The following is a 27523-nucleotide window of genomic DNA, read 5'->3' as shown; positions in this document are numbered from 1 at the left end:
ATTAAACAGTTACTTAATTGAAAGTATTTTAAATTTTTCCAAAAATTTTATTTTGATTGTTTTTTTATTTTAAAAACAAAACAAAATTTAAATCATGATAAAAAGGAAATTTAAAGCAATTATTTTAAACTTAAATGTATACATAATTTTGTTAAATACAATGGTTTTATGCTTTTTATATTAAGGTTTATTATGTTATATCTATTTTTTAAATTCATGGGAGTTATATATAAAAAATGTATGAAATTCATTAAGTTTTAAACTCATGGGAGTTATATATAAAAATTGTATGGAATTCATTAAGTTTTAAAATTGAATAAATCAATTTTGAAACTGGTATTTGTTATTTTTGTATATTTGTAGGTTTATTCTGCAACAGAGAGCATTAGACTGATTGTTAGCAATGAAAAATACATTTAATATTTATCCCCAAATTTTGAAGTTTAGTGTTAATATTGATCAGTGTAAACAAGTATTTTTTGCTCTTGATCATGTAAAAACAAATTAAGAAACTAATTAAAACAGGAATATACACAAGATACATTACTATGCTTTTACAATGCAGATATATTTGAGGATGTACCTGCATTGTAGAAAATGTGGATATATCCTAATTTTCCTGTTTAGAATCTCATCTAAACAAGAAATCTATTTAGATGAGATTGACAATATATTTTCATCAGGTAGCCATGAACAAAAAAAGCCTTTTTTTTAATAATTTTTAGTTTTTATAAATTTTAGTTCATGATAGAAAGTTTGCATAAAATCTAAATGTAGTTTTAACCTTTTTTATCCTTTTTTAACCTGGCTGAGGAAAGGAGATTGTGGAACGATTGCTTTATTTACCATTTATTTTATTCAGGGTAACATTAGCTTTGCGCTAATGTTACCCTGAATTAAATAAATGAATTCGAAAAACTTTGAAATAATGAAATAAATACGCCTTAATAGTAGAAATAAATGCGCCTTAAATTACATATAATTATACTTTTAAATAGACAGAGGTGTAAACTAGTGGCCATCCGACAGTACTAGATGATCGAACTTTGTGAAGGAAAACTAAAAATATTCCTTTGATGCAATTAAGCTGCCCGACTTAATTGCATCAAAGGAATTTTTTAGACTTTAGATAAACATTTTATAATTTAAACAAAAATACTATTTTATTTTTATTTTTTTTTACAAATTTTATTTAAGGATTTAGAGATAGAATTAGAATGAAATTTGCCAAAAAAAACAAACAAACTTTTACAGGGCTTGTAAAGGAATGTTATGCAGCTCACTTTTTTCACAAATGTCGAAAGCGTTCAGTTAAGTGAAGACTTTTTTATAAAACGTAAACTTCAAAAGTATTCAGTTAGGCAAAATCTTTTTTTGGAATATATAAATTATCTTTTAACATCCTTTATGTAACATTTATTCAGAAAATATTAGTAACAAAAAGCAACTGAGAATTTTTTAAGGAAACAAAATGTTTTTAAAAAAATGTTATTTAGTTTTAAATTAAATTTAAATATGATTTTAAACTTTAAATTAAATATGATTTTCAAAATTTCAATTAATTTTGAAATCAAAAACTTTTTTTTTCTTATAAAAAGTGAGAAATGCTTTTGTTTAAGAAAATTCTTTTCACAAATTTTTGTTTCTTATTAATTCAATTTCGCATAAAGTTCTTATACACAATAGATTTATGAACAAAAATTATGTTTACAAATATCTTATTGGTAACAGAAAGATTCTATAAATGAATAAATTGAATAATTAAAAAATATATATAATATATATATATATATATATATATATATATATATATATATATATATATATATATATATATATATATATATATATATACATATATATATATATATATATATATATATATATACATGTATATATATATATATATATATATATATATATATATATATATATATATATATATATATATATATATATATATATATATATATATATATATATATATATATATATATATATATATATATATAACTTTGTATGTTTATGCTCATATCAAATAAAATGTTTTGCAAAGAATTGGGGTGATTGGAGCTTGGGAACAAAAAAATCCTAATTTTTGGGCCCACCCAGCCCTTAAAGAGAAAGCAACGAGTTTATAAAATATTTTCCTTATTATTTTCATCTAAATTCATATTCATCAACAAATTTCAAGTTTCGTGCAATAATCTCTTAGTGTTCAGTTTTTATGACCCTGCAATGTTTACACCCCCTCAAATTGAGGGGGGGGGTTAAAACTTTATATGGTCATAGTTTTTGAAAAATAAGAGATTATTGCATGAAATTTGAAATTTGTGAATGAATGTAAATTTAAATAAAAATAGTAAAGAAAATATTTTAAAAACTCGTTGCTCCCACATTAAGGGCTGGGTGGTCCCGAAAATTAGGGTTTTTTTTGTTTCCAAGCTCCAATCACCCCAATTCTTTGCAAAACATTCTTTTTTGATATGATCATAAACATACAAAAGTTTGGAGTTTGCACAATTCTTGTAAGTGTCCAAACTCACACAGAGTTATATATACATATATATATATATATATATATATATATATATATATATATATATATATATATATATATATATATATATATATATATATATATATATATATATATATATATATATATATATATATATATATATGCATATATAACTCTGTGTGTGTGTGTGTGTGTCATATATAACTATACGCTTTAATTAAATTAACCTCTATAAAAAATTTTATTATTTTTAAATACCTCAGAATTAGCAATTATCTCATAAATTTTTTGAGCAGAGAACCCACATTCCATAGTCAAACATGTAGAAGACCATGATTTCTTACAAGTAATAATGACCATGTCTGTCTAAAAAAATTGTAAAATAAAAATTCTACAAAATGAAAACAAAATCCTCAAGAAGAATATTTTGTATAGTCTCAATTCTTTTTAAACTAATCTTTTTTACTAACATTTCTCGAATATATGTAAAAAATTTGTAAATCAACAACAAAAATTAATTGGAATTTCTTTAAGATCCGAAATAGCTTAGCGCAAGTCTATTAAGTCAGTTATAATGCAAAATTATTTTGTTATTCGACACATATCTAAACTTGCCGATGCATAGTAATCAAGTGTCTCAGGCAATGACGTAATAATATAACTGTTATATATTTTTTATACGTTAGTTATACGTCTTTTTAACGTTTTTTTAACGTAAGTTTTATATATATATATATATATATATATATATATATATATATATATATATATATATATATATATATATATATATATATATATATATATATATATATATATATATATATATATACATATAGATCGATAGTTTGTTGTCTTTGGGAAGAGCGGAAGGAAAAAAGTGATTCTTACGCCAACACATACGTCACTTTTAATTACTTTTGACTTTCGTCCAACATTTGCGTGTTGGACGAAAGTAAAAACCATTAATTTAATTACAAATAAATCGTTTTTTAAAAAAACCACAAAAACGCAAATTTAATTGACCAGAATGTTTCAAAAACATTCTGAATGTTTTTAACAATATAAACAATGTTTTTATTTTTATTTTTTTTAATAAAATGTTTTTATTTTTCATTTTTTTAATAAAATGTTTTTATTTTTATATATTTTTACTGTAAATCATGCGCGGAGTGTTGCTACATCTACTATCTTATAGCCTGACTCGCAAGGGAGTGCTGCTACATCGACTGACAAATAGCCTGACTCGCAAGGGAGTGCTGCTACATCGACTGACAAATAGCCTGACCCGCAAGGGAGTGCTGCTACATCTACTATCTTTTAGCCTGACCTGCAAGGGAGTGTTGCTACATCGACTGAGGGTTTGGTTGGGGCAGGCAGTCTCTCAATTAATAAAAAAAAATAATTCCGGTCTTGCATTTTAATTTTTACTTTTTGTCAACATTTTGACAGCATCTTCGGGTTGTATATATATATATATATATATATATATATATATATATATATATATATATATATATATATATATATATATATATATATATATATATATATATATATATATATATATATATATATATATATATATATATATATATAAATATATATATATATATATATATATATATATATATATATATATATATGTATATATATATATATATATATATATATATATGTATATATATATATATATATATATATATATATATATATATATATATATATATATATATATATATATATATATATATATATATATATATATATATGTCATTGGTATCGAGGAAGTGGATACTTTTCCTGCACTATATCTAAGTTGCACTATATCTAAGTTGCAGAAAATTGTTGTGTTGCATAATGCAACACAACAGTTTCAATTACTAAAGACAAATGCTTCATGATATGACAAATGCTTCATCAACAAATATAAGACAACAACAAATATAAGACAAATCATCAACAAGTATAAGACAAAAAATATAAGACAAATACTTCAACAACAAATATAAGACAAAAGCTTCAACAACTGCAACAGCTTCTATAACTATAAGACAGTTAATTGTAAACGGACCTGTTTTTGTCAAGCTTATTAGAAAATTAAAATATGGGTTTAACGTTAAAAAACATCGAAAAGTTAATAACAACAAAGCTTGAAGAACAAAAAACTTATACTATTAGAAACAAGAAAAAATTTAAAAGAACAAGAACAAAACTTTATAATAATAATAATAAGTGAAAAGTTAAAAATTCTCGCAGAACGACTCGACAAACTTGAATATTTCTCGACAAACTTGAATAATTCTCGCAGAACGAATCGACAAACTTGAATACAAAAGAAAGCAATTCAAAAGATGCTATCATTGAAAGAGAAATTTACGAAATTAAAGAGAGCTTTCAAGAAGAAAATATAAACTTAAAAGAGAACTTTAAAAGAGAACTTTCAAGAAGAAAATATAAACAAAAAAATGGAAAAAATTACAACAAATTTGGGGTATGATATAAATTACCTGGTAAAAAAAACAGTGGACTTAAAGAGCCGCTCACGCAGAAACAATTTAAGGATGGATGGTGTAAAGGAAAAAGAAGGTGAAAGCTGGAATGATTGTAGAAACTCGGTAAAAGAAATAATTAAAAATAAACTTAACATATCTGACGAAATTGAAATTGAAAGAGCCCATCGTATTGGAAATGCAAGAAATGATAAGTTACCAAGAATAATAATCTTCAAACTGCAGAATTATTTAGATGAAACTAAAGGTCTCAACAACGCAAAAAAATTAAGAGGGACTGGACTATATATAAACGAAGACTACGCGAAAGAAACAATAGAACATCGAAAGAAACTATGGGGGGAGGAAGTTAAACGACTTCGTAAAGCTGGTTGTACGCCATTATTAAATTTGATAAAATTTATTGCAGAGATTTTAAAAAATAAAAAGCTGTTTTAAGCGAGCGCATTTTCTAACAAGTTTTTATTTTCTAAAAAACCATTACGGCTAATGAAACAATAGATTTTGAAACGCTGCGTTTAAATATCTTTGAAATTGCTGATAAATCTTTACCACACAATCGTTATGACGACTTTAGCTTTTTAAACGAAAAATACTCCGATTCTGCATATTTTGATATACAAAATTTTAAATTTCAACTTAAAACCACTATTAATAACTTTACGGTAATACACATAAATGTCAGAAGTTTACTTATTATTATAGACAAATTAAAAAACTTTCTCCTTGAATGCAATCATACTTTCAGTATGATCTGCCTCCAGAGCTTTGGTGCTCTGACGAAGCAGTAGAAACAAACTCTGACCTCCAAATTCCAAACTATAAAATATTTTCTAAAGAAAGATCAGTTAGCAAGAGAGGAGGAGAATTGTGAATTATATACGGAATGATCTAAACATTAAGATAAGAAATGATCTTTCAAATGATGGCGATAGTGAGGTCCTCACAATGGAAGTTGTTAACACTGCCTCAAAGAACTTTCTAGTTTCTACGTGCTACAGATCACCTGATGATACTTGTAAAAAACAGAAAAAGTTATTCATTATTGAAGATATAAGCATAAATATTTTAATGTACAACAAGCACGCGATTACTAAAAATTTCTTTGACGACATGTTTCAACTTGATATCTTCCCTATTCTTAACAAACCTACCAGGGTAACTTCCAAATCTATTACTGCTATTGACAATATATTAACAAACTAAATACAAGATCCTTCTCTAAAATCAGGAATAATAAAAACAGATATTTCAGATCACTTTCCAATATACTTCTCTTTATCACAAACTTCCACAAAAATTAATAATTCAAAAATCTGATGTTATAAAAGAATTATCGGTGTAACGTCTACTCAAAAATTTAAGAACTTGCTATCGGCAACAAATTGACAAATTGGTCTACCAAGAATGTAACCTAGGAAACACTAACTCTGCGTACATTAACTTTATAAATTTAATTATCCTACAATATAATAAAAGTTTTCCAATTCAAAAAAAAGAAATAAAAGCAAAATATTTAAATTGTCCATGGATAACAAAAGAAATAAGAAAATCCTCAAAACAAAAACAAAAACTATACGTAAAATACTTAAAAAATAGAAGCGAACCTATTCTTCTACAAGCAATACAAAAACCTATTTGAAATTAAAAAAAAAAAAAGCATAAAATTTTATATTATTCTAATCAAATACAAAAATTTAATGGAGGCTTTAAAAAGACATGGGACATTATGAAGGAAATAATTAGTAAAAGTAAATCTAATTTTAACAAAATGCCTTCTACAGTAATAATTAATGAAAGTGAATCAAATAACAAGCGAGATATTTCCAATGAATTTAACAACTACTTTGCCAACATTGGTGCTGATCTTGCATCAAAAATTCAATGCCCAAATAATACATTTAAAAGTTACTTAACAGGCTCACACTGCTCTTTAAATTTCAATGAAATAAATCAAGATGAACTTTAAATTGCTATTAAATCACTTAAAATTAAGTCCCCAGGAATCAACAATATCTCTTGCAAAGTAGTGTAAGATGTTTAATCCAATTTACCAATGATTTAATGCATCGGTTACAACAGGTATTGTACCTGATAAACTAAAAATCTCTAAAATTATACCAATCTTTAAATCAGGAGAAACCAATTCTTTAAACAATTATAGACCAATCTCAATCCTTTCGGTATTCTCAAAACTTCTGGAACGAATAATCTATTACAAATTAAATGAATATTTAAAAACTAACAAAATTATCAATAAAGGTCAATATAGTTTTCAAAAGCTACACTCAACTGAGCATGCAATCCTTTACCTCTCAAATAATCTAGATAAGGCATTTGACACCGTCAACCAAGAGATATCATTAACAAAAATGAAAAACTATGGTATAAAAAATCAAGCTTTAAATTGGTTTAAAAACTACCTTAATAACAGACAACAGTGTGTTATTATAGATCGAAAAAGCAACTCAAATTTATTAAAAACAAAATGTGGTGTACCCCAAGGTTCCTTTCTTACTCCTCTTTTGTTTCTTACTTATATAAATGATCTTCCAAACGCCTCTAATATCTTTAAAACTATAATGTTTGCCGACGATACAGACTAAGTAATTCTTTTTATCAATCTTACACAAATTTCGTTTTTATCATATTTATACACTAACATTATTTTGAAATGTGGTAGCTAAACTTATAGTGAAACATCTAAACACTCCTCCGAAAAATCAGCAAATTTATTTTTATTTATTGTATTTTTTATTCTAATTGGAATAATATAGAGATATATTTCTCGGATTATTTTATAAATATAATAACGCACACGTTATTATATTTTTGTAATTGGTATTTATTTTGCTCATGTCTCGGAGTTGTATGCAACTATATTTTTATTTACTTCTTATATTTGCAACTTTATATTTATGATTTATATTTGTATATCTTTTGCGCACTTTTTTTAAAATAAGAACCAACTACATATGTACTTGTGCCAAACCAGCCTATACAACGATTATGTTGAAATAAGATAATTTGATGCAAAGTCTTTAACAAAAGCCACTAAACCGAAAAAATTAAAAGTAATTGCAGTTCACTGCACTTAGAAATTTTAGTTGTAGCATTTTGGTGTTTGCAAAGAAACACTACATAAATCACTTTTTAATATAAATTAATTTTTTTCAACTTTGTTGTATTGGCTTGTATTTGGCGCTTAACCATCCATATAGCAAAAAAAATCAATTAAAGCATAAAAACTAAATACTTTGTGTATTTAAAGATTACTTTTAAATGAATGAATAAAAAATTACTTCTACTGAAAAAAAAACCAGCACAAGGTGAAATGTGATTTTAGTACTAAAGTTAGGCAAAAAAAATTTATTTTATATTCTCATTTATATAATATTAATTTTATTTTTAATGTACAAAAGTATTGGCTCAATTGGTTACTTTTTCACGAAAAATAAATAAAGCAACTAATTAGGGGCTGTCCGTAAATTACGTCAACAAAATAGGGGGATGGGGTTTGAATTTTTATGACATTTATTGACAGGGGGAGCGGCGGGAGAGGGGGAAGACAAGTTGATGTCAACAATATTACTTTTTTAAATAAATTTAGTTACTTAAAAAAAAATTAGGCATTGTTTGCAGTCCTGTGTTACATAATCGCTCAACCTTCAGTATTTTAATAAAGCTATTTATATTCCTACTTTTTAAAAACCGTGTTGTGCTTTAAAAAGACCCGACACATACAGAACTGAATAAGGTCACACAAGATGTTTACTCGTAACACTATTTTTTATTCAAAGTTGTTGTTGGTTTGTCTGCTATGCAAACAAAAAAGATTTATGTACGCAGGGTTGACCGATTTAAATCACTGATTTAAATCGATGTGATTTGATCTTTTGATTTAAATCAAAAGATTTTTTTGGATGACTTATGATTTAAATCAAGTTTTTTTTTATGTTTAATTTTTGAATAATAAAAATATATTTAAAAGCTTTTTTTGTCATATTTCAAAACAAAACGAATTAAATATAGCAGAATTATGTATTTATAGAATTAATGACTCAAAGTATATAATAAAAATAAATAAAACAGGTAATGCTACAGTGCACGAAACAAATCAATAAGCATAATTATCAATTAAAACATAAAATTTTTTCTCCTGTGTGCAGCATTAAAATTAATCATCAACATCAAAGTGAACAATTTTCTGCTGAATAATTTCCTTGAAGAGAAACACAAGCTTAGCAGCTATTTCCGTACACAATCTCGTACCCAATCTCGTACCCAATCTCTTTCTCAATTTTAATGTACCAAGACATAAGAGGAGAACACACGTTCAACTCCTGCAGATGAAGCAACCGCAGTCATCAATTGCAAAATTGAATTCAATATTTTACTCTCAATGTTATCACGGTGTGATCTCCACCACTGAACAGACGATAATGCTGTTAAAACCTCCTAGCTAAATTCAAATTCTAGGAATGGGCATAACTTTTCTCTAAATTTCATAACAGTAGGAATAATATGTGGGTATTGCAAATTGGCATATTCCAACGCAGTATTTTTTTCAATTTCTTTCAGCATTCTACCTTCGTAATGAGGGTGAAGAAGATTAGCCAGAAGATGGTATGGTGTCACTGCCTTTTCGTATTTTTTTTTGAATTTTTTTGGATAACTTTCTCACTTTTACACAAAAGTTTGATTTCTAGATTTTTCAATACTTCCACTACATCTGCTATTTTTTGTATTTGTCACTTTGTGCTTTATCAAGTGCAAAAACAATAAGTTCTAAGAGAACAAATAGATCTTCAGCAGATCTCTTAATAACTAAGTTAGAGACATTTTGTTGCACTTTAGTGTCAATTATGGCCCGGTTAGACTCACAGATTTTAGCAGAGTTGACCAATTTGCAATATACACTTTTAGACAGTCACACATGGTATTCCAGCGAGTATCTTGAGGCAATACAATAAATTTTTGTAATACAATACAATAAGTTTTTGAGGCAATACAATAAGTTTTTGTCCGCCAGCTTTTCTATACTCTGCCAAAGCAAAATGGTGGTTCCTAAAATATTTGACAATATTTACTATATGATCTTTAAAAATTGTCAATTTCTAGGTCATGTGCTAACAAATTCATTAAATGTGCAGAGCAACCATATGTAACTACATCAATATTTGATGGAAATTCAATATTATGCCTTATTTTTGATGCATTAGCTGCATTGTCGATAACAATGCTTCCTACATGATACCCGAATTCAAGCTCTATATCTTTAATTGATAAAACTACTAGTTCTTCAAGATTTTCAGAAGTGTGCGAGCTTCCAGATGTGTCAATTGTGTCAGCTAAATAGACATCACTTGTTTTGTTTGTGACTGTAACACAAATTTTAGGCTTCTTGTGAATGTTTGACCAACCATCCAGTGCTATATTTACAATCTCTCCATTTGGAGCGTCTTTAATGTTACCCTTTTCTTTATCAAATACTATTATTAGGAGTTTGTCAGCTATGTCCTTTTTTGTTGGGCCACTATAGCCTGGTCTCAACATCAACATAAGTTTTTGGAATTCTGAATGTTAAAATAATTGAAATGATGAATTTGTTGCAAAAATCAATCTTGCAATCAACTCATCAAATACAGCTTTTTGACTCAGACTTGTTCTAACAACATATGACAATAACCAAGAACTTGTATTTTTATTTATTGGACCATTATTATTTATATTTTCTGTCCGTGATTTTTTTGCTGATACATTTAAATAACATTTTCCTGCTAAAACAGATGGTTCTTAGGGTTGCTTTGTAACATCAATTTGAATGTTGGAACAGATCCTGCCTTTTTTGCGTATCCTACATCTTGCTTTACATCCCTTGCCACTTTTTGTTTTAAGCTTTTCAAATTTACACCACACTGGGTTAGATCTTCTTCCAGACATTTTTTTGTTTTTGTTCAATATGTTTAAAATATTTTTGTTTCTGCAAAAATATTGCTAGATTTTTAAATCATTTCTGAGTAATATCTTTAGTTTTGACAAACAGTCAGTATTAAATTATAACATAACAATATTAAAAAAAAAAACTTAATACAATCTAGTTTATAGAATAAATATCCAGAAAATTCTTATACAATTGCATAGTGTGGATAGTTTTGTGAAGGTATAAGATTAAAAGAAATGATTTTAGAATCCTGATTATACTTCTGACCTGTTTGACCACTGCATTATGTACAAAAAACACAGTCAACCAGTTTCATATCACTTTAAATTATATTAAAAGTTCATCAAAAAATATTTTATTTTAATCAAAAAAATTTGATTTAAATCAAAAAAATCAGATTATTTTGATTTTTTTTTTAAAATCGTGATTTTTTCCAACACTGGAGCAATAGTTATTAAGACTGACATTTTTACTTTTGTTTATTACGAAAAGCAGTTAACTTTAATTGCCAATCTTAATTGTTAAAAAGCAAAAGTTAACTTTACTATTAGTTGATGTTTTAGAATGGTTCTATCTTTCAAAAATGCAAATTTTTATACATTCTATTGTTATAGAATTTTGCAACGTATTTTTAAAATTAAGTTTCATAACAACATTCATTTTTTTTAAACTCACGTTCTGTTAGTAACCGAAGAACAGTTACGTAATTACGTAAAAAAGCTATTTCTTTTGAAATCATTTTATTGACCGAAAGAAAAAACGAGGCAGCCAAAAATGAAACTGAAAATTATTTATTTACTTCTGCATTTAAAAACTGAAATCTTTTTTTCTATTTTTAATAAAAAAAGGCAAAAGAAAAATTAAAAAATTAAAATAATTTTTAAGCGGTACTAAAACAGGTTTGGGTTCGTCCCTGCATATGTGGTAGCTTAACATCAATATCAATTAATAATCCATCAAACTCGTTGTTTAGCAATGCTGCACTAATTTACCAGCAAGACAGATGGCGGTATTTTCTGGTCAATTTACTTAATGCAGATTTTTCAGATTCTAATTCTTAAAATACCATATCAAAAGGGCTTGTTGATAGTTCCTTCTATAGCAAGCTTTCTGTTGCATTTGTTTTTGTTGAAAACTAGTTTTTCTTTTGTTTTCTATCGACCTCAGTTTATTCCAGATTAATGTATACTTGTTGAAAATTATTCAATTTCTTAAGCTTTATAGCAGCTTTTGAAACTTCTGCTCGGTTTGCGTTGTTGGCTCTTTGCAATGACATCGCAAATGGTGGACGCTATTTTCTAACGGTTGAAAATAACTTTTTGAAAGGAAAAAAGTAAAAGGGAAAAGAAAATATTTATAAATTAAACGAAGAATAAAATCAACAGAAAAGTACAATAAATAAATGTTTTAAAAGAAGAAAAGAAAAAGAAATATCTGAAAGAAATTAAGTAAAAAAGTAATGAAAATAGAAGTGAAAAAAAAAACGTTAATGAATGAAATATATAAAAAGAATGGCAAAGAAAGAAAAAAAAACTATTTAAACATCGGAACCTCGATCGGCAAATGAAGATTTTTATTATTTTTTCATAAATTTCTTTAGTTTTCTTTCATATATTTCTTAGGATTATTTATTTTATTATTTATGCTTCTTTAGTTTTTTAGCGTATATAGTTTTACTATTTTTTGTTAGTCATTTATTTATTATTTTTTTTTTTCTAGTTGTTATTTATTTTTAGTTATATATAAATTTTTATACAGTTATATATATAATTTGTTTTTATTTTCATTTTAGCCATTTATTATATATGTTTTATTCTACCGTGTATTATTAATATCTTTTTTAACCTTAGTTGTTTTTTTTTTTTTTTTTTTTTTTTCCAAAGGTAATTTTTTGTTTTGTTTGTAATGTTTGTTGTAACTTTTGTTTTGTTTTGATTTTGGCAGTGTTTTTCTGTTTATATTGTATTTATTTATTTGATTATAATATTTGCAAATACTTTGATTATTATATTAAAACAACTATGATTATATTAATATATTTACTAAATCTTTATAATTTTTTTTTAGCAATAGTCGTTTTTATGTCATCGTTAGTTGTTACGCTTTGTCAGTTTATTACTGTCTGTAACTGTAACTTTGTATGTATAAACGAATGATGTATGGAAAGTTATACCGATTTATTTAAATTATTATAATTACTTTATTACTATTATTATTATTGTTATTATTGTTATTATTATTATTACTATTATTAATATTATTATTATTATTTTTATTACTAAGATTAATTGTATATAAATAAACTATTTTTTGAAGGTATTTACTTGAGATTAGTATTTCAATACTAGTTGTAAATAGCCGTGAAAATTTATTTTCAGAATATATATGATTGATTGATTATATTGATTGATTGATTGGTTAATTCTACTAAAACAGGGCTGCTTAGTGCATCGCTCCTGGGTTTGAAATGATAACTCTTTTGATTATATTTTTGTTTACAATAGTTTTTCTAAATCGATTATTAACCAATTTGGAGTCGCACTCTTTATTATATTTTAGTATCAATCTCCTTTCTCCTTTGTGACATTCTAAATACAATAACATTACTTTCTCTTCTCTGCTTTTTCTTTTCAATAACATTTTATTTTCTTTATCTAAAACTGCGAGGCGGTTAATCAGGTTATTATTGTTATATATATATATATATATATATATATATATATATATATATATATATATATATTATATATATATATATATATATATATATATATATATATATACATATATATATATATATATATATATATATATATATATATATATATATATATATATATATATATATATATATATATATATATATATATATATATATATATATATATATACATATATATATACGCCTTTCATAGACAAAAGAATATGTAAATAATTTTGGGATACATAACGTTTAAGACATATATTTTACTAACATAACGGTAAACATAACGCTAAATTTTTTGCTAAGTGTTATGTAACCGTTATGTTAGCGTTATATATTTTACAGTGTAATTATAAATAAAAAAAAGTGTAACCTTGTTACCAACTGACCTTGTCATTTCGAAAAGGACACAAGTCCATTTATTAAAACTTTTTAAAATCAAAAAAAATTTTTTTTTTTTTTAATTAAAAAAATGTCTACGCTAAAGAAATTAAACATAGGAGTAGATAAATAAAGAACGTATATAACTATGTAAGTTTTATCTACTATATATATATATATATATATATATATATATATATATATATATATATATATATATATATATATATATATATATATATATATATATATATATATATATATATATATATATATATATATATATATATATATATATATATATATATATATCGCTTCCTTTTTACTTTACAAAGAAAATATTTAGTCGTATGAAAAAAAAATTATTGTAAAAGTTCCAGTCACAATTGGTTTACTATATCCAGTCAGACTTTTTTTTCAAAGCTGCCGTTTTTCAGGATCTATAGACTGTTTATTAAAAAAAAAACTTTCGGGGTAAGTTGACAAAATTTTCACGGGGTAAGTTGGCTCATAGCATTTACTATGGAAAAAAATATTTCTTTTTATAAAATTATAATTATTTTTTTTTAATTTTTAACAATATTGAAAATATTTATTCTTACAAAAAAATTAAAAAAAAATTTTTGTTAGTTTTTTTTTTCCACAGATAAAAGGTGGGCTACTGTTTGGCTTTTATTCGGACTAATATTTGGTACCAGCTAAAAGTAATATTAAATTTTGAGATAAAATTGTTGCAAAAATTAATTTCTATTAATTTTGGACTTAATAGTGCCTTAATAATCATTTTTATAGTTTGCGCCAACTTTTCCCGTGGTGGGGTAAGTTGGCGTAAATTTTTTTTTTTTTGAGGGTCCGGAAAGGCCCCAAGAATTTTTTTTTGTAAATGAATGCAAATTTTATAAGATACCCTGATCCATACTCTTTAAGACTACACTTTAATAACCAACTAGCCCCGGTCTCCCCTATATATATATATATATATATATATATATATATATATATATATATATATATATATATATATATATATATATATATATATATATATATATATATATATATATATATATATATATATATATATAAACATAAATCATGCAAAAATATTTTTTTTTAATTTATAAATAAATTGTTAAAAGTTTTGGACATTTGTCTTTTTCGAAATCACAGGTTCAATTGTAAACAATTTGAGACAACGTTACTTAAAAATCTTATAAGGGAAAAGCTAACAAGTCTTGCAATAGTTTTTTTTTCGGACTTTTTTTTACCCTTTTTTATGCTCATTTTTAGTACGTTAGAGCCAGTTCAGTATATCAAGTTAATTCAAATTTTTTTTTTCCAAAGTTAGTTCTCAGTTAAAAGAAATAAAATTGAGTTGTTACTTTAATAACTGAAATATTTTATGTAAATGTGTTAACCAATTCTAAAGCACATGCAACTTGTACCCAGGGTCATCCCGAAGTAATCTTAATGGGGGTGACGTAACTGTTTTTTGCCGAGTAAGGCCTAGACATTTTTTTCCTAACTAAGATCTAAATAAAAAATAAAAAAACGTGGACCTTTATAGACATTTGAGCGAACCACTGTAGTTTTGCTCTTAGTGAACTATTAGTGGCAGCCGTTAAAATTGGCTTTCCGATGACTAGCCACTATTAACATTTCAGCTTTCATTTATAGGGGCTGCCACTAATGGTCCACTAAGTAACCGATGAGCCAACTCCAATAACTCCAATGAACCGCTAAAAAATGCCTATATAGGTCCACTACAAATCCACTAAAACAATGATTGCTGGTTTTTGATTCAATTTTGCCGACTCTAGTGGTTAAGTTTTCCGACTATATTTACTCGGGGGTTAGATACTTCCCTACGCCCCCTTTCCTTCAGGATACCTCTGAAAGTACCTTGTGTCTATTCCACTAAATCTACCTTTTCTTTCTCCAATTTAGTTCATCAAAAATGCAATAGCAATGTCAAAATTTTTAAATAAGTTACAATTGAAACTTTTACTTTAACTCAACCTTAATTATTTCCAGCTTTTTTGAACAAAATTTCAAAATCGCCTTTGCTTAAAAGTTTTTTGGGAAGTTACACAGAAATCAAATTTATTTGAAATTTTGAAGACAGATTTAAAATATTTCAATCACAAATTGAATTTTTATTTTTTATTTCTAAATGAGAAGTAACTTTGGAAAAAAAAATTGAATTAATTTGACATATAGAACTAGCTCAATTGTGCTAAAAATGGGCTTAAACAATGGTAAAAAAAAGGTAAAATAAGACCATTAAGGAACTTGACCAACCCCTAAAAGTGATCTTTGCTTGTGTAAAAGATATTAAGGTTATAATGAAAATACAAAGACGAGCTACAAAAGTACCCACTATATACAAACATCTTTGTTATGAAGAAAGATATATCTTGTTTTAAATTCAAAAACAAGACAATAAAAGAGAACAGTTGTAAAAGAGAACAGTTTGAACGTGAAATAAACTGAAGTTGTTTTTTCTAAAAACAATACTGCAGCCGTTTTTTAAAACGCCTTAAGGTAAAAAAATCCATTTTGATTTTTTTACAAAATAAGCTAGTTTAGATGTCTACAAACGTTATTTAATACATATTTTAAAAGAGTTCTGAGAAAATTCATAAAAATTATTAGTTTAAAAAACGTTTTACAAAAAGTTTCTCCTAAAAACTTTTTTAATACGTAATAAGCAGCTTAAGGCTTTTTGAAAAACGTCTGCAGAATACAGCTTAAAAAAAATTAGGTATAATGTAAAGAGTGATGTAAAGATTAGTAATGATGTAAAGAGTGATATCGCTTTTCAACAAAAGGAAATGTGGAAAAATAAAAAAAATAATTTAAAAATAAAATAGAATTTGAGATACGTCATAATCAAGTAACTATTTTTTAAAGACACTTTTAAAAGTTTGAATTGAAACCTGATAATTAAGCAATGAATGCTTTGTTTGGTATTTATGATCTATAATTAATAATCTTCAAATATATTAGACAGCATATGATATTTTAATCTAAACATAAATAGAGGTATACTATATATATTTAATTGGTAAACATTTAGCACTCCAAGCTTTCTAAGCTGTGCATTGGCTCTGGTGTATTTATTAGCATTTAATAAAAGGCTTGTTTTTGTTTTTATAAGATTAAAAAACACGTTTTTTTGCTTGGGCAAGCACTTATCCATCAAGACTAACGTGTAATTAGTAGTTAGTTTTTGTTAACAAAAAATAATTACACGTTAGTCTTAAGGAATAAGTGCTTGCCCAAGCGATGTTACAATCAGAGGCGATGCTTCAAATATAATGAGGGGGGGGGGGGGATCCTCAAAAAGTACCGACTGGCTTCTAAAATAAAAAAGTAAAAAAAAAAGGGCTTCAAAACGAAAATTTAACAAACTGAATTGTGTCAAATACTCGACTAAATTCATAAAGAAACCGACTATAACTTGAAAATCACCTTCTTTGTAAGGGTGTAACACTCCCCCCCTCCGTAAAATGGCCTCTGGTTACAATAACTAATATTGCTATGAATAAATAAAAAGTAAATAGATTTTAAACAGTTTTTATCCAACATATTCTAGTTTTATACCTAATTCCAATTTTTTTTTGAAATTTACACTCTATTAGAATAATGTGCTCTTTCTAACTTATTTGCTCATTAATTAAAACGCCCAAGAATTTAACACAAAATGTCCGTTGCAATTTGCTTTTTTCTATTAAAATACTTGGGAGTTTTAAGGGGAAGGTATTTTTAGAAGATTTAAAAAAGAGAGTATATTTGCTTTTAGTTGTGTTCACACAGAGAGAGAGAGAGTCTATTGGCTTTAAACCATTCATTGAGGTTGTCAAGTTCACGATTTAGTAGTAAAGATTGCCTTAATGTTAATGGGGAATAAAAAACTTGAGTTTCGTCAGCAAAAAGATTTAGGTTTAGTTTACTAGATGATAAGTCAATATCGTAATATAAATAACTAAGAATTAAGTCCCTAAAATTGATCTCTGTGGAACTCCGCAGGTAATGTTTTATAATTTAGTGCAGATTTAGTCATAAGACATACAGACATAACACATTGTTTAACTATGTTTTTTCTATGCAATATGAGAGAGTAAAAGATTTTTCAGCTTAATTTTGAAAAGATGCAAAGAAGATGTAGATCAAAATTAAAATTAGGCAAAATAATTTTATTCCAAAAATGGGCTGCACGGTAATCAATCCAAAGTTGGTTCTAAAAAAGGACTGGTTTGAAAAAAGGACAAAATTGGTTTGAAAAAGAAAAAATAGAAGGTTGCTTTTTCTCAGAGAGTATTTATTGGTAGGTTTCAAGGTAATTAGATTATTAAAAACGGTAGGAGAAAGATTATATATAAGGGTGCAGTGAATTTCCATTTTTTTTAGAACTCATTTAGTCTGTGTGTGCAAAAGTTGTCCATTCATTTCAAATAATCTGAAAAAATATCAATGTTCTAGGAAATTATCTTGAGGTGCCCTATGACCTATAGAAATTTAATGGGTCGCTAATATTATAAAAAAAGTTTTTTTTCAAAGTATGTCATATTGGGTTTTAAATGAAGCGAAACTATATGAAAATTTCAAAAATAATAATCTATTTACAAAAAAATAATTACTTTTACAGCATAAAAAATAAGATATTTATACTTAAAATGAAAAATGTGCATTTCTACAACTTTTTTTCCTAAAATTTTTTTTCTATAAAATGATTATTATTTTTAATATCTTTATATAATTCCTTTTTATTTAAGATCTAACAAGACATACTTTTGAAAAAACTTATATATTTATAATATTAGGGACCATTAAATTAAAGGTTAGGGACTCATTAAATTTTCAAAGGTCTTGGGGCACCTCAAGATAATTTCCTAGAGCATTGATATTTTTCCAGAGTATTTCTGAAATGAATGGAAAACTTTTGCACACCCAAGCTAAATGAATTCTCAAAAAAAAAATTAAAATATATATATATATATATATATATATATATATATATATATAGAAAATACACACACACGCACATATATATACATGCACCAAGCATAAAATAATAAAAATATTGAGTTCATAAATATTCTCATTTCAGAAAAAAGCTGTTTAGAGTGAGAAAAACGATCAAAATTGATTACAGATATTGCATAAACAAAATTAATTACAGGTATTGCATAATTCTGACGGCGATAGAGAAACTTTTTTCAGAGCTTACCCAAGCAATATTTGCATAATTCATATATCTATGAATAAGGTTTCCGATGTGCTGCAAGAAACTTCAGATCGTCAGGAATTTCGATAAGTGTCAGCATTAGCGAATTTCGATCATAGTGACAGCATTAGCGTTTGGAACATGGCTCGTATTACAACAAGTTGGAATATGAGCCATGTTCCAAACTTCACTCACATATAATGATGCTTGGAATATGGGAACATCAAAGGTGATGATGACAAAGAAGACTAAGTGCTGTCATGGTGGAAACCGCCTTAACTGTTTTACCCAGAAGATATAGTACGGACTTACCTACTGTGCGTTGTCATATTTTGGCTATAAAATAACGAATAAATGTAGTTAACATAATCCAACAATACTTTATAAAACAATAGTCATTTTTACAAAAAAAATGTTCATAGAATATCACAAATGTAATTAGGCGTAAATACTTAAATTGCTTTTAGTGCAATTAATATCTCAGTAGTCATTGTACTTATATTCCTTGTACACACTAACATTGTACTTGTATTCCTTGTACTGCAGTTACTGTGTAAATTATAGATTGTTGATGGATTTAGATTGTCTCGCTATTCACATATTTCCTACAAAAACCTTTTTTTGCTTTAAAGAATATTTAATTACTAGATGAACTGATGGTTGATGTTGCTAAAAATCTGGAATAACCAAATGTCAAATTATTAAATTAGATTCAGTGTTTTATGAATTAGTTTCGTTTTTTTGTGTGTCTATATATATATAGACACACAAACAAAACAAACAAAATCTAGATTACAAAAAAAAGTATAAAGAACTTTTTAAATACTTTGAATAATAAGCTTGATAACTATTTTTTAATTTAGTTAAAACAAAACTTTAGACAAAAAATTACATTTAACAAAAACAAGAAAAAAGAAAGGTCATATTTTATAAAGAAAACTACATAAAAGAAAAACGTATTAAAATAAAATTTTTTATTATTCGACATAAATTAGACTTTTATGATTTATGAGATATTCATAAAAATCATACTACCAAAAAACCTGATAAATGTTAAACATACTTTAAAAAAAAAAAAAACAAACAAAAAAAAACCAAAGCAAAAATTTTTTTTCTTCTTTAAACGTTTGTTTTAGATTTTGCGATACAATAGGAAACAATAATATGAAAAAATAACAATAGGGAGCAATAATATGAAACAAAAATCACACAAAAAACTTATCGCTTTTTATGAGATACTTTAATTGTCATAATTAATTAGTAATGCTATTTTCACAGTTTAGTACTCTAATTTTATTATACGGTTTTAAACAAATTTACATTAAATACCATTTTATCATGGCCTTATTCAAGTGTTGCTCACTGATATATTGTTTTAATGTTAATTAAAAAACAATTTATTCTGGTTTTTTTAGTTATCACGTTATCACTTTCCTGCTTGTCCACGTAGCATTTTATATATCCGATCTTTTATGTACTCTTTGCCTTTAGGTGCATATAACTGCTTGCTTTTATCCAATCTAAATATTTAAATAACTAATCATAGTTGTTTTATGAATATATGTATGTATTTATATATGTATGTATGCATGCATGCATGTATGATGTATTGTATACATACATCATACATGCATGCATGCATGTATGATGTATGTATACAATACATCATACATGCATGTCCACAAAATGCAGTCCACAAAAATGAGCGCGTGTGTATCTATACATCAATATATATATGTATCTATATATCTATATATATCTATATATATATCTATATCTATAATTATATCTATATATCTATATATCTATATATCTATATATCTATATATATATATATATATATATATATATATATATATATATATATATATATATATATATATATATATATATATATATACATATATATATATATATATATATATATATATATATATATATATATATATATATATATATATATATATATATATATAAATATATATATATATAAATAATTACTTATAAATGCAAAATATAGGTGCTGGCAACACTCTGGACAATCATGTGCTGCCTGGGTAATTGCGTAATTATCAACCAATAGAAAATATCTTACATCCTCTATAATAATTAAAATAATGTGCAATTTAATCATTACTATCTTAGAGTATGGTTACAAAAACACTTGTTAAACACTTGTTAAAGTCAGCCAGTAATACTTGAAAACTGTTTATGATATCATTCAGTTCATCAACTCAATATATGCATTAACCTTGAAAAATCTTGACCAAAAAGAAAAATCTTGAACTTTGATCAAAAGAACACAAGAATTCAACTGATAAACTATGGCAATGTTTGACCAAACATTCACATTTTGATTTGACAAATTTTGATTTGGGGTACAACAACGCTTTTCAATGCCAAATTTTTTCAAAAGGGTTTTATTTCTTTATTTTTTAGCAAAGCAGATTTTTAATAGTAAGTTTTGATATTTTAGGCTTTTTTGGTGCTTTCACCCCCTCAAAAAAGTCACGCTGTTACCCATGACTCTAAGTGTTATACTTTAATACAGTTTACATATATAATTAGTCCAAGAGAAATGCCAAAAGTAAAGGCAACAATTACACAGATGAAAAGTGAAAAAAAATATTGTGGTGTCCCATGTGAATTATCAATAACAGATCCAAGCACTTTTAGACAGGTTATTCAGTACTATTACTACCTTGCTCATTTAAATCCAAATGCAGATATCGTATTAGTGACTCAGCAAATAAGCAATAACATAAAATCAATTTGGGCTACAGTAAACCCAAGTTTACCTCTTATAACGGACAAATCTATTAAAAGGAAAGTTAAAGATCTTCTCGTACTTGTTAAGGATATTAATTGCAAGCACGGAAAAGCAAGCACTAAAAGAAATCTTGATGCAAACTTAGACAAACTTTTTGATATTTCTGCATGTTCCTGTTCATTAGATGTGTTTCCCTGTAGTGACAGAAAAGTTTCATGTAATAAAGAAAATTGCATATAAAGTACCTCTTGAAGACAGAGCTTATCTTCGTGATTAGAGGAAAAAAATTGGTCCAAAAGGTGCATATCAACTTTCTTCTGTTGATAGATTTATTGTCAAAAGGATTCAAAGATTTAATTAAGAAACCTTATAAGCTAGTTGATGAAGATGAATCCCTCATACTACACATAAACTTAATTGAAGAAACAAGTGGTTTAACCATTACGGAGGTAAATATTTTATAAATACATGAAAAATTTGTAGTAGATGAAACAAAAAGTATTTTATTTTATTAGCTTTTTTTAGGATGAAGGTAAATGGAAACCAATAAACAATCCTATTGGAAAATACAACTTGGTTAAACTTTTAAGATTTGCAACGAAACTAGTCAGAAACAAGTGTTCGTCTAACGTAGTTGCAGCCCTTGCAAACGCTTTACTACATGACACAAAATATCTCCTAAAAAATGATGTTGATTAACTTGTCTTGGGGTTGATAGCAAGCTCGATCAGATAACTAAAACAAGTAAAGTAATAAACTTGCCTCAAGGAGAAGTACTAAAGAAATGCATTAAACCTGAACATCACCTCACATTTACTTATGAAGATGGAAAATCGAGTGGAAATTATTTGACTCATAGGACGATTCCTGTCACTGGTGCTACAGGCTTAGTTCTTGCTACCGAAACGTTCAGTTATTTACAAGAACATAACAGTTTGGAAAGTATACAAGCTGTTCTTCTTGATAATACTGCTACCAATACTGGACCAATAAGTGGCTTAGTGGTAAAACTAGAAGAGTTTTTAAAAAGAAAACTACATTTAATTGGATGCGCCTTACATCAAAATGAACTTCCGTTAGAGCTCCTTTTGTGAAACTTGATTTGACCGGGCCAAAAAGCTTCAGTGATCTACTTGGCAAAAGATGTGCTGAAAATAATCAGGATAGAATTCAAGTTTTGTTTGAATATATTGAAAACCCAATTGTAGATAGATATATTCCAGAAGAAACACTAACAGACCTTAGTTGCGATCAAAGACTTTTATTTGAATATTGCAAAAGAATATGTATTGGTAAAGTTTCTGATAAATGGGCTGCCTATAAAATTGGACCGCTTAACCATGCAAGGTGGTTAACACTATTTAAGATAAATTAAAAAAAAAAAGACACATAAAATGTGGTAATTGCCTTTGATTTATATTTATAGAGTAAACAAAAGTTTGGAAGAAATTTGAAGAAAATTTAATTTTAATGCTAATCCTTGGTATGAGTTGGTTGACATCATCAATACTAAATTGACCCCAACAACACAACATTTTTCAATTGAGCAAATCCAATATATGATTGACAATAATGTTAAACCTGAAATCCCCGACTTTCCATCTCATTCCCAGAGTGTTGAGCGAGCAGTAAAACTTGTGTCCGAAGCATCCCAATATGTCTATGGATTCGAGAATCGACACAGCTGCATTTTAACTAAACTACTTAGCAGGAAGATGTGTAAACCATATGTTTCGAAAGGGCACTATTCCCATTCTAATGATGATATTTTTTAATTGAAAAATTTTTCCTAAATATATATATATCCATGTTCAAAATGTTTTAAATTGTAAAAATGTTTATTTTGATATTGTTATGTAAATATAAGAATAAAAGTTTCATTATTTAAATCTTAAAATAGTTAACAAGTTGTTATAAAATTAGCTTAATTGTTATAAATTATTATAAACTTTAATCATTCAGAAATGCAGTTAATTTTAAAAAACAATTAAATATGAACATATTTAAAACGTCAATTTTTGCATATAACGCATTTTAGGGTGTTTTTTGCATAACCCTACAAATTTAGAATTTAAATCCGCAAGCAATATATATATATATATATATATATATATATATATATATATATATATATATATATATATATATATATATATATATATATATATATGTATAGATGTGTTTAGATGAGTATATGTTTTGTGAATTACTATTGAACCATCATCATGATTTAGATCAAATTCATTTTTATTGTTTATCTTACTTTATAAATCTAAAATATATAGCTATACATAGTAAATTAAAACTATGCAAACTATTACATTATTAAATTATTACTACCTATTATTTCATTATTATTTTTATCAAGTCAACATATTTCATCAAGGTGTGAAATATTACAGTATTAAGTTATTAAAAACTTATCGCTTTTTTATTAGATACTTTAATTGTCATAATTAATTAGTAATACTATATGTATATGTATATGTATATGTATATGTATATATATATATATATATATATATATATATATATATATATATATATATATATATATATATATATATATATATATAAGGATGGTTCAAAAAACAACATTTTTGAAAAATGTCTGCAGCTTGCATCATGTGTTTTATATATATATTTAATGTTATTTACCTCCCCAAGCCACTACAGTCAAAAAGGCTTTTTTATTGTGGTTACAACCCTCTCTCAACTTTAACTCTAAAACATGAAACTTGAAGAACAAGGTCGCTGCACATAAAAACAAGAACTTAGAACTTCTCGCTTTTGAGGCGAGCACTTTACCACTACCACATACATCCTTAAACATCTAATTGAACATTTAATGGGTCCCTAATAATAATTAAATTATTAATCTCAAATGAAGCAATATTATATAAAAATCTCAAAAATAATAACTATTTTATAAAAATATTACTTAAGATTTTACAAATAAACAATTTAAACTTTTAAACTAATAATAATAAAATTTCAAACTAATAATAAAAATAAAAAAAGGATCTTTTACATAATTTTTTAAAAATAAATCTTTTATGACAATGTATTTTATAAAATGATTACCATTTTTGGAATTTTTATATAACTTCGCTTTATTTGAGATCAAACAAGATAAATTTTTGAAATTTTTTTTTTGTATTACTAATATTATTAAGGCACATACAAATTTTTTTTTAAAAAAAAACTTTCAAACCCAGTGTTATTTTATCATTTAGGAAATATTAAGATACATGCTGCAGATATTTTTTTAAAATGCTGTTTTTTGACCCAACCTAATATATAAATAAATAAATAAATATATATATATATATATATATATATATATATATATATATATATATATATCTGTATATATATAGATATCTGTCTATCTATCTATCTATCTATCTATCTATCTATATATATAGATATATATCTATATATATATATATGTATGTATGTATGTATTTATGTATGTATGTATAAAAGATCATTCTTATTGCTAGAATTATTAAAATATTGTAGCTTACGTTGAGCAGTAATTTAATTAAGCATTTTTCATGTAAAAACTTTCAAGAATCACTAAATCAAACATTTTCTATAAATTCAGTTTTTTTAATTGTAATGTTTGCTGCATAAGACAAACAATTCTTAAAAATAATCATATTGCATTATGTTAAAAACAATCACATTGCAGACTGTCAATGCAAACTGTGCATTGCAGACTGTCAAAGGCAACTGCATTGCATCATGAGCATTTCATGAATTTTTTTTTACTTAATTCATCATTTTAGAAATAAAATTGAGTGTCAAGAAAAATTGAGACTTTAATGTATTAAATAAATTATTTTCAATCATTTTTACTTTTTAATACTAATTTTAGATTTTAAAGCATTTAGATTTTAGATTTTAAAGCATAAAGTTTTCGGTAATAAAAAATTTTAAAATATACTTTTAACAAATAGACTTGATAATTAATTTTGTAATTTTAATGATTGTCTATGACAAAGTGTGCAAAGTCATTTATGTGTGCGTGTGTATATGTGTATAGCATTTTAAATAAAATATTTTACATTAAACAGCTAAGATCAGTTAGATTGTCAATAAAATCAAATAGCTGACTAATATCATATGTAATCGAAGGGCTGTTTGGGTGTGTTCTCTTCAAATGCTCCTCATAAATTTTGCAAACTCCTAAAAGTCAAAAAGAAACCACATTTAAATTTTAATTAAGTGAATACTTTAAATTAAATTCTTTTAATCAAGTATTAATGTTAGTTGCTTTTGTTTAAAAACCTGCAAAAGACAAAATAAAATTTTTTCAACCTTCCATGCATTCATCAACAGTTTCAAAATCTGAATAAGTCCTTGTTTCAAGTTTGTTGCTTGGTTGAACAAGAAGTATTGTATGATCTGACTAAAAAATATAAATAATCATTTATAGATTAAATCAATTTTCTTTAAAAAAATCTCTAGAATTTTATAAACCAATTAAATTGGAATTATAGTAAAAAAAAATCATGATTAAACTCAACAACTATGGTACTTTTATACTTTAGCTAGAAACTATAAAACATATATAACAAGTTTTTGTTTACCATAAACTAGCTAAGGCCTAAAATAGCAAACTATAAAAATACAAGTTTTTACTTACCATCGCTATCCAGAAAATCGAAGATATTTTAAAAATTTTGTAGTGTATTAAAAAAATCTTGAACTGATGCAGATTGAGAGAAACCCAGTAATGGTCCCGTAAGGTCAGAAAATAATCTCCGACGACGATATTTATAATCGAGATAAAGATTCTCGAGAATGCAAGATTTTCAAATTTTATCTCGAATTAGCGAATAAATACTGCCGGAGAATATTATCTGACCTTACTTTAGTTCATGAGATCTCATAAACTAAAATAATTTACTCTCATTTAACCTTATCAAATGATAATAATGTATTTTAAATAATTTAAATCTTTAGAAAGCAAATTTAAAATTTGATATTCATGGCAAGTTAGTGAGGTTATATTAAATTATAAGGTAAGTGTACGGGCGGCATATCTTGAAACACTATACAAGCTCAGAAATACCTCAGAATAGCGCAATCTGATTCGTTGGTTTTGAAAGAGAGGCATGCGCGCGTTTGCTGAAAATAAAATAAATTTAGTTACTAATAAACAAACCCACAAGAAAGCAAGTTAAATAAAATGTTGTAAAAAAAAGAAAGTTTTTGTTTTGCTTATTTTTTTGTACATAATTAGAATTAAATAAACAAAAGAATGTTATTTAGTTAAGTAACTTTATTGAAAAAGAGTTGCATCGTAGTTATAATAAAGAACATCGTAGTTATAATCAAGTACCACAGATGTATTACATTTTATTATACAGATATATTATATCTATATATATAGTTAGTATTAGTTAATATTTATTGCTGTAACTGGATTGGCCAGTGAGCATGCTTTTA

The 27523-nt window shown here is 25.7% G+C and overlaps 2 protein-coding genes across 2 annotated transcripts in view; both read right to left on the bottom strand.

Moving 5' to 3' along the window:
- Positions 1 to 3110, bottom strand: part of LOC100199516 (UBL fusion protein SDE2) — a 26714-nt gene extending 23604 nt beyond the window's left edge. Inside the window, exons 1-2 of the mRNA XM_065804815.1 lie at positions 2992 to 3110; positions 2780 to 2887 (exon numbers count right to left, since the gene is read on the bottom strand). Of these exons, the coding sequence (XP_065660887.1) occupies positions 2780 to 2881 (102 nt within the window). The 5' untranslated portion in view covers positions 2882 to 2887; positions 2992 to 3110. The remainder of the gene's footprint in view (positions 1 to 2779; positions 2888 to 2991) is intronic.
- Positions 3111 to 20141: 17031 nt separating this feature from the next.
- LOC101239078 (enhancer of rudimentary homolog) lies at positions 20142 to 26954 on the bottom strand. The gene is made up of 4 exons (XM_065804814.1): positions 26718 to 26954; positions 26390 to 26480; positions 26137 to 26257; positions 20142 to 20813 (listed from the first exon to the last, which is right to left on the bottom strand). The coding sequence occupies exons 1-4, from the start codon at positions 26718 to 26720 to the stop codon at positions 20720 to 20722; spliced, it is 309 nt and encodes a 102-aa protein (XP_065660886.1). The 5' UTR covers positions 26721 to 26954; the 3' UTR covers positions 20142 to 20719.
- Positions 26955 to 27523: the final 569 nt, after the last annotated feature.

The sequence above is a fragment of the Hydra vulgaris genome, chromosome 09 (assembly GCF_038396675.1).
Source record: "Hydra vulgaris chromosome 09, alternate assembly HydraT2T_AEP".
Lineage (NCBI taxonomy): Eukaryota > Metazoa > Cnidaria > Hydrozoa > Anthoathecata > Hydridae > Hydra > Hydra vulgaris.
Note: the sequence above shows the minus strand (reverse complement) of the source record. Positions and strands in the feature narration are given on the sequence as shown.

Coding starts and splice junctions, on each gene's coding strand:
- LOC101239078 (XM_065804814.1), bottom strand. Junction 26,258..26,389: donor TGTTGATGAATGCATGGAAG/GTTGAAAAAATT, acceptor TTTGACTTTTAG/GAGTTTGCAAAATTTATGAG. Junction 20,814..26,136: donor ACTGATCTTAGCTGTTTAAT/GTAAAATATTTT, acceptor TTAAATATTTAG/ATTGGATAAAAGCAAGCAGT.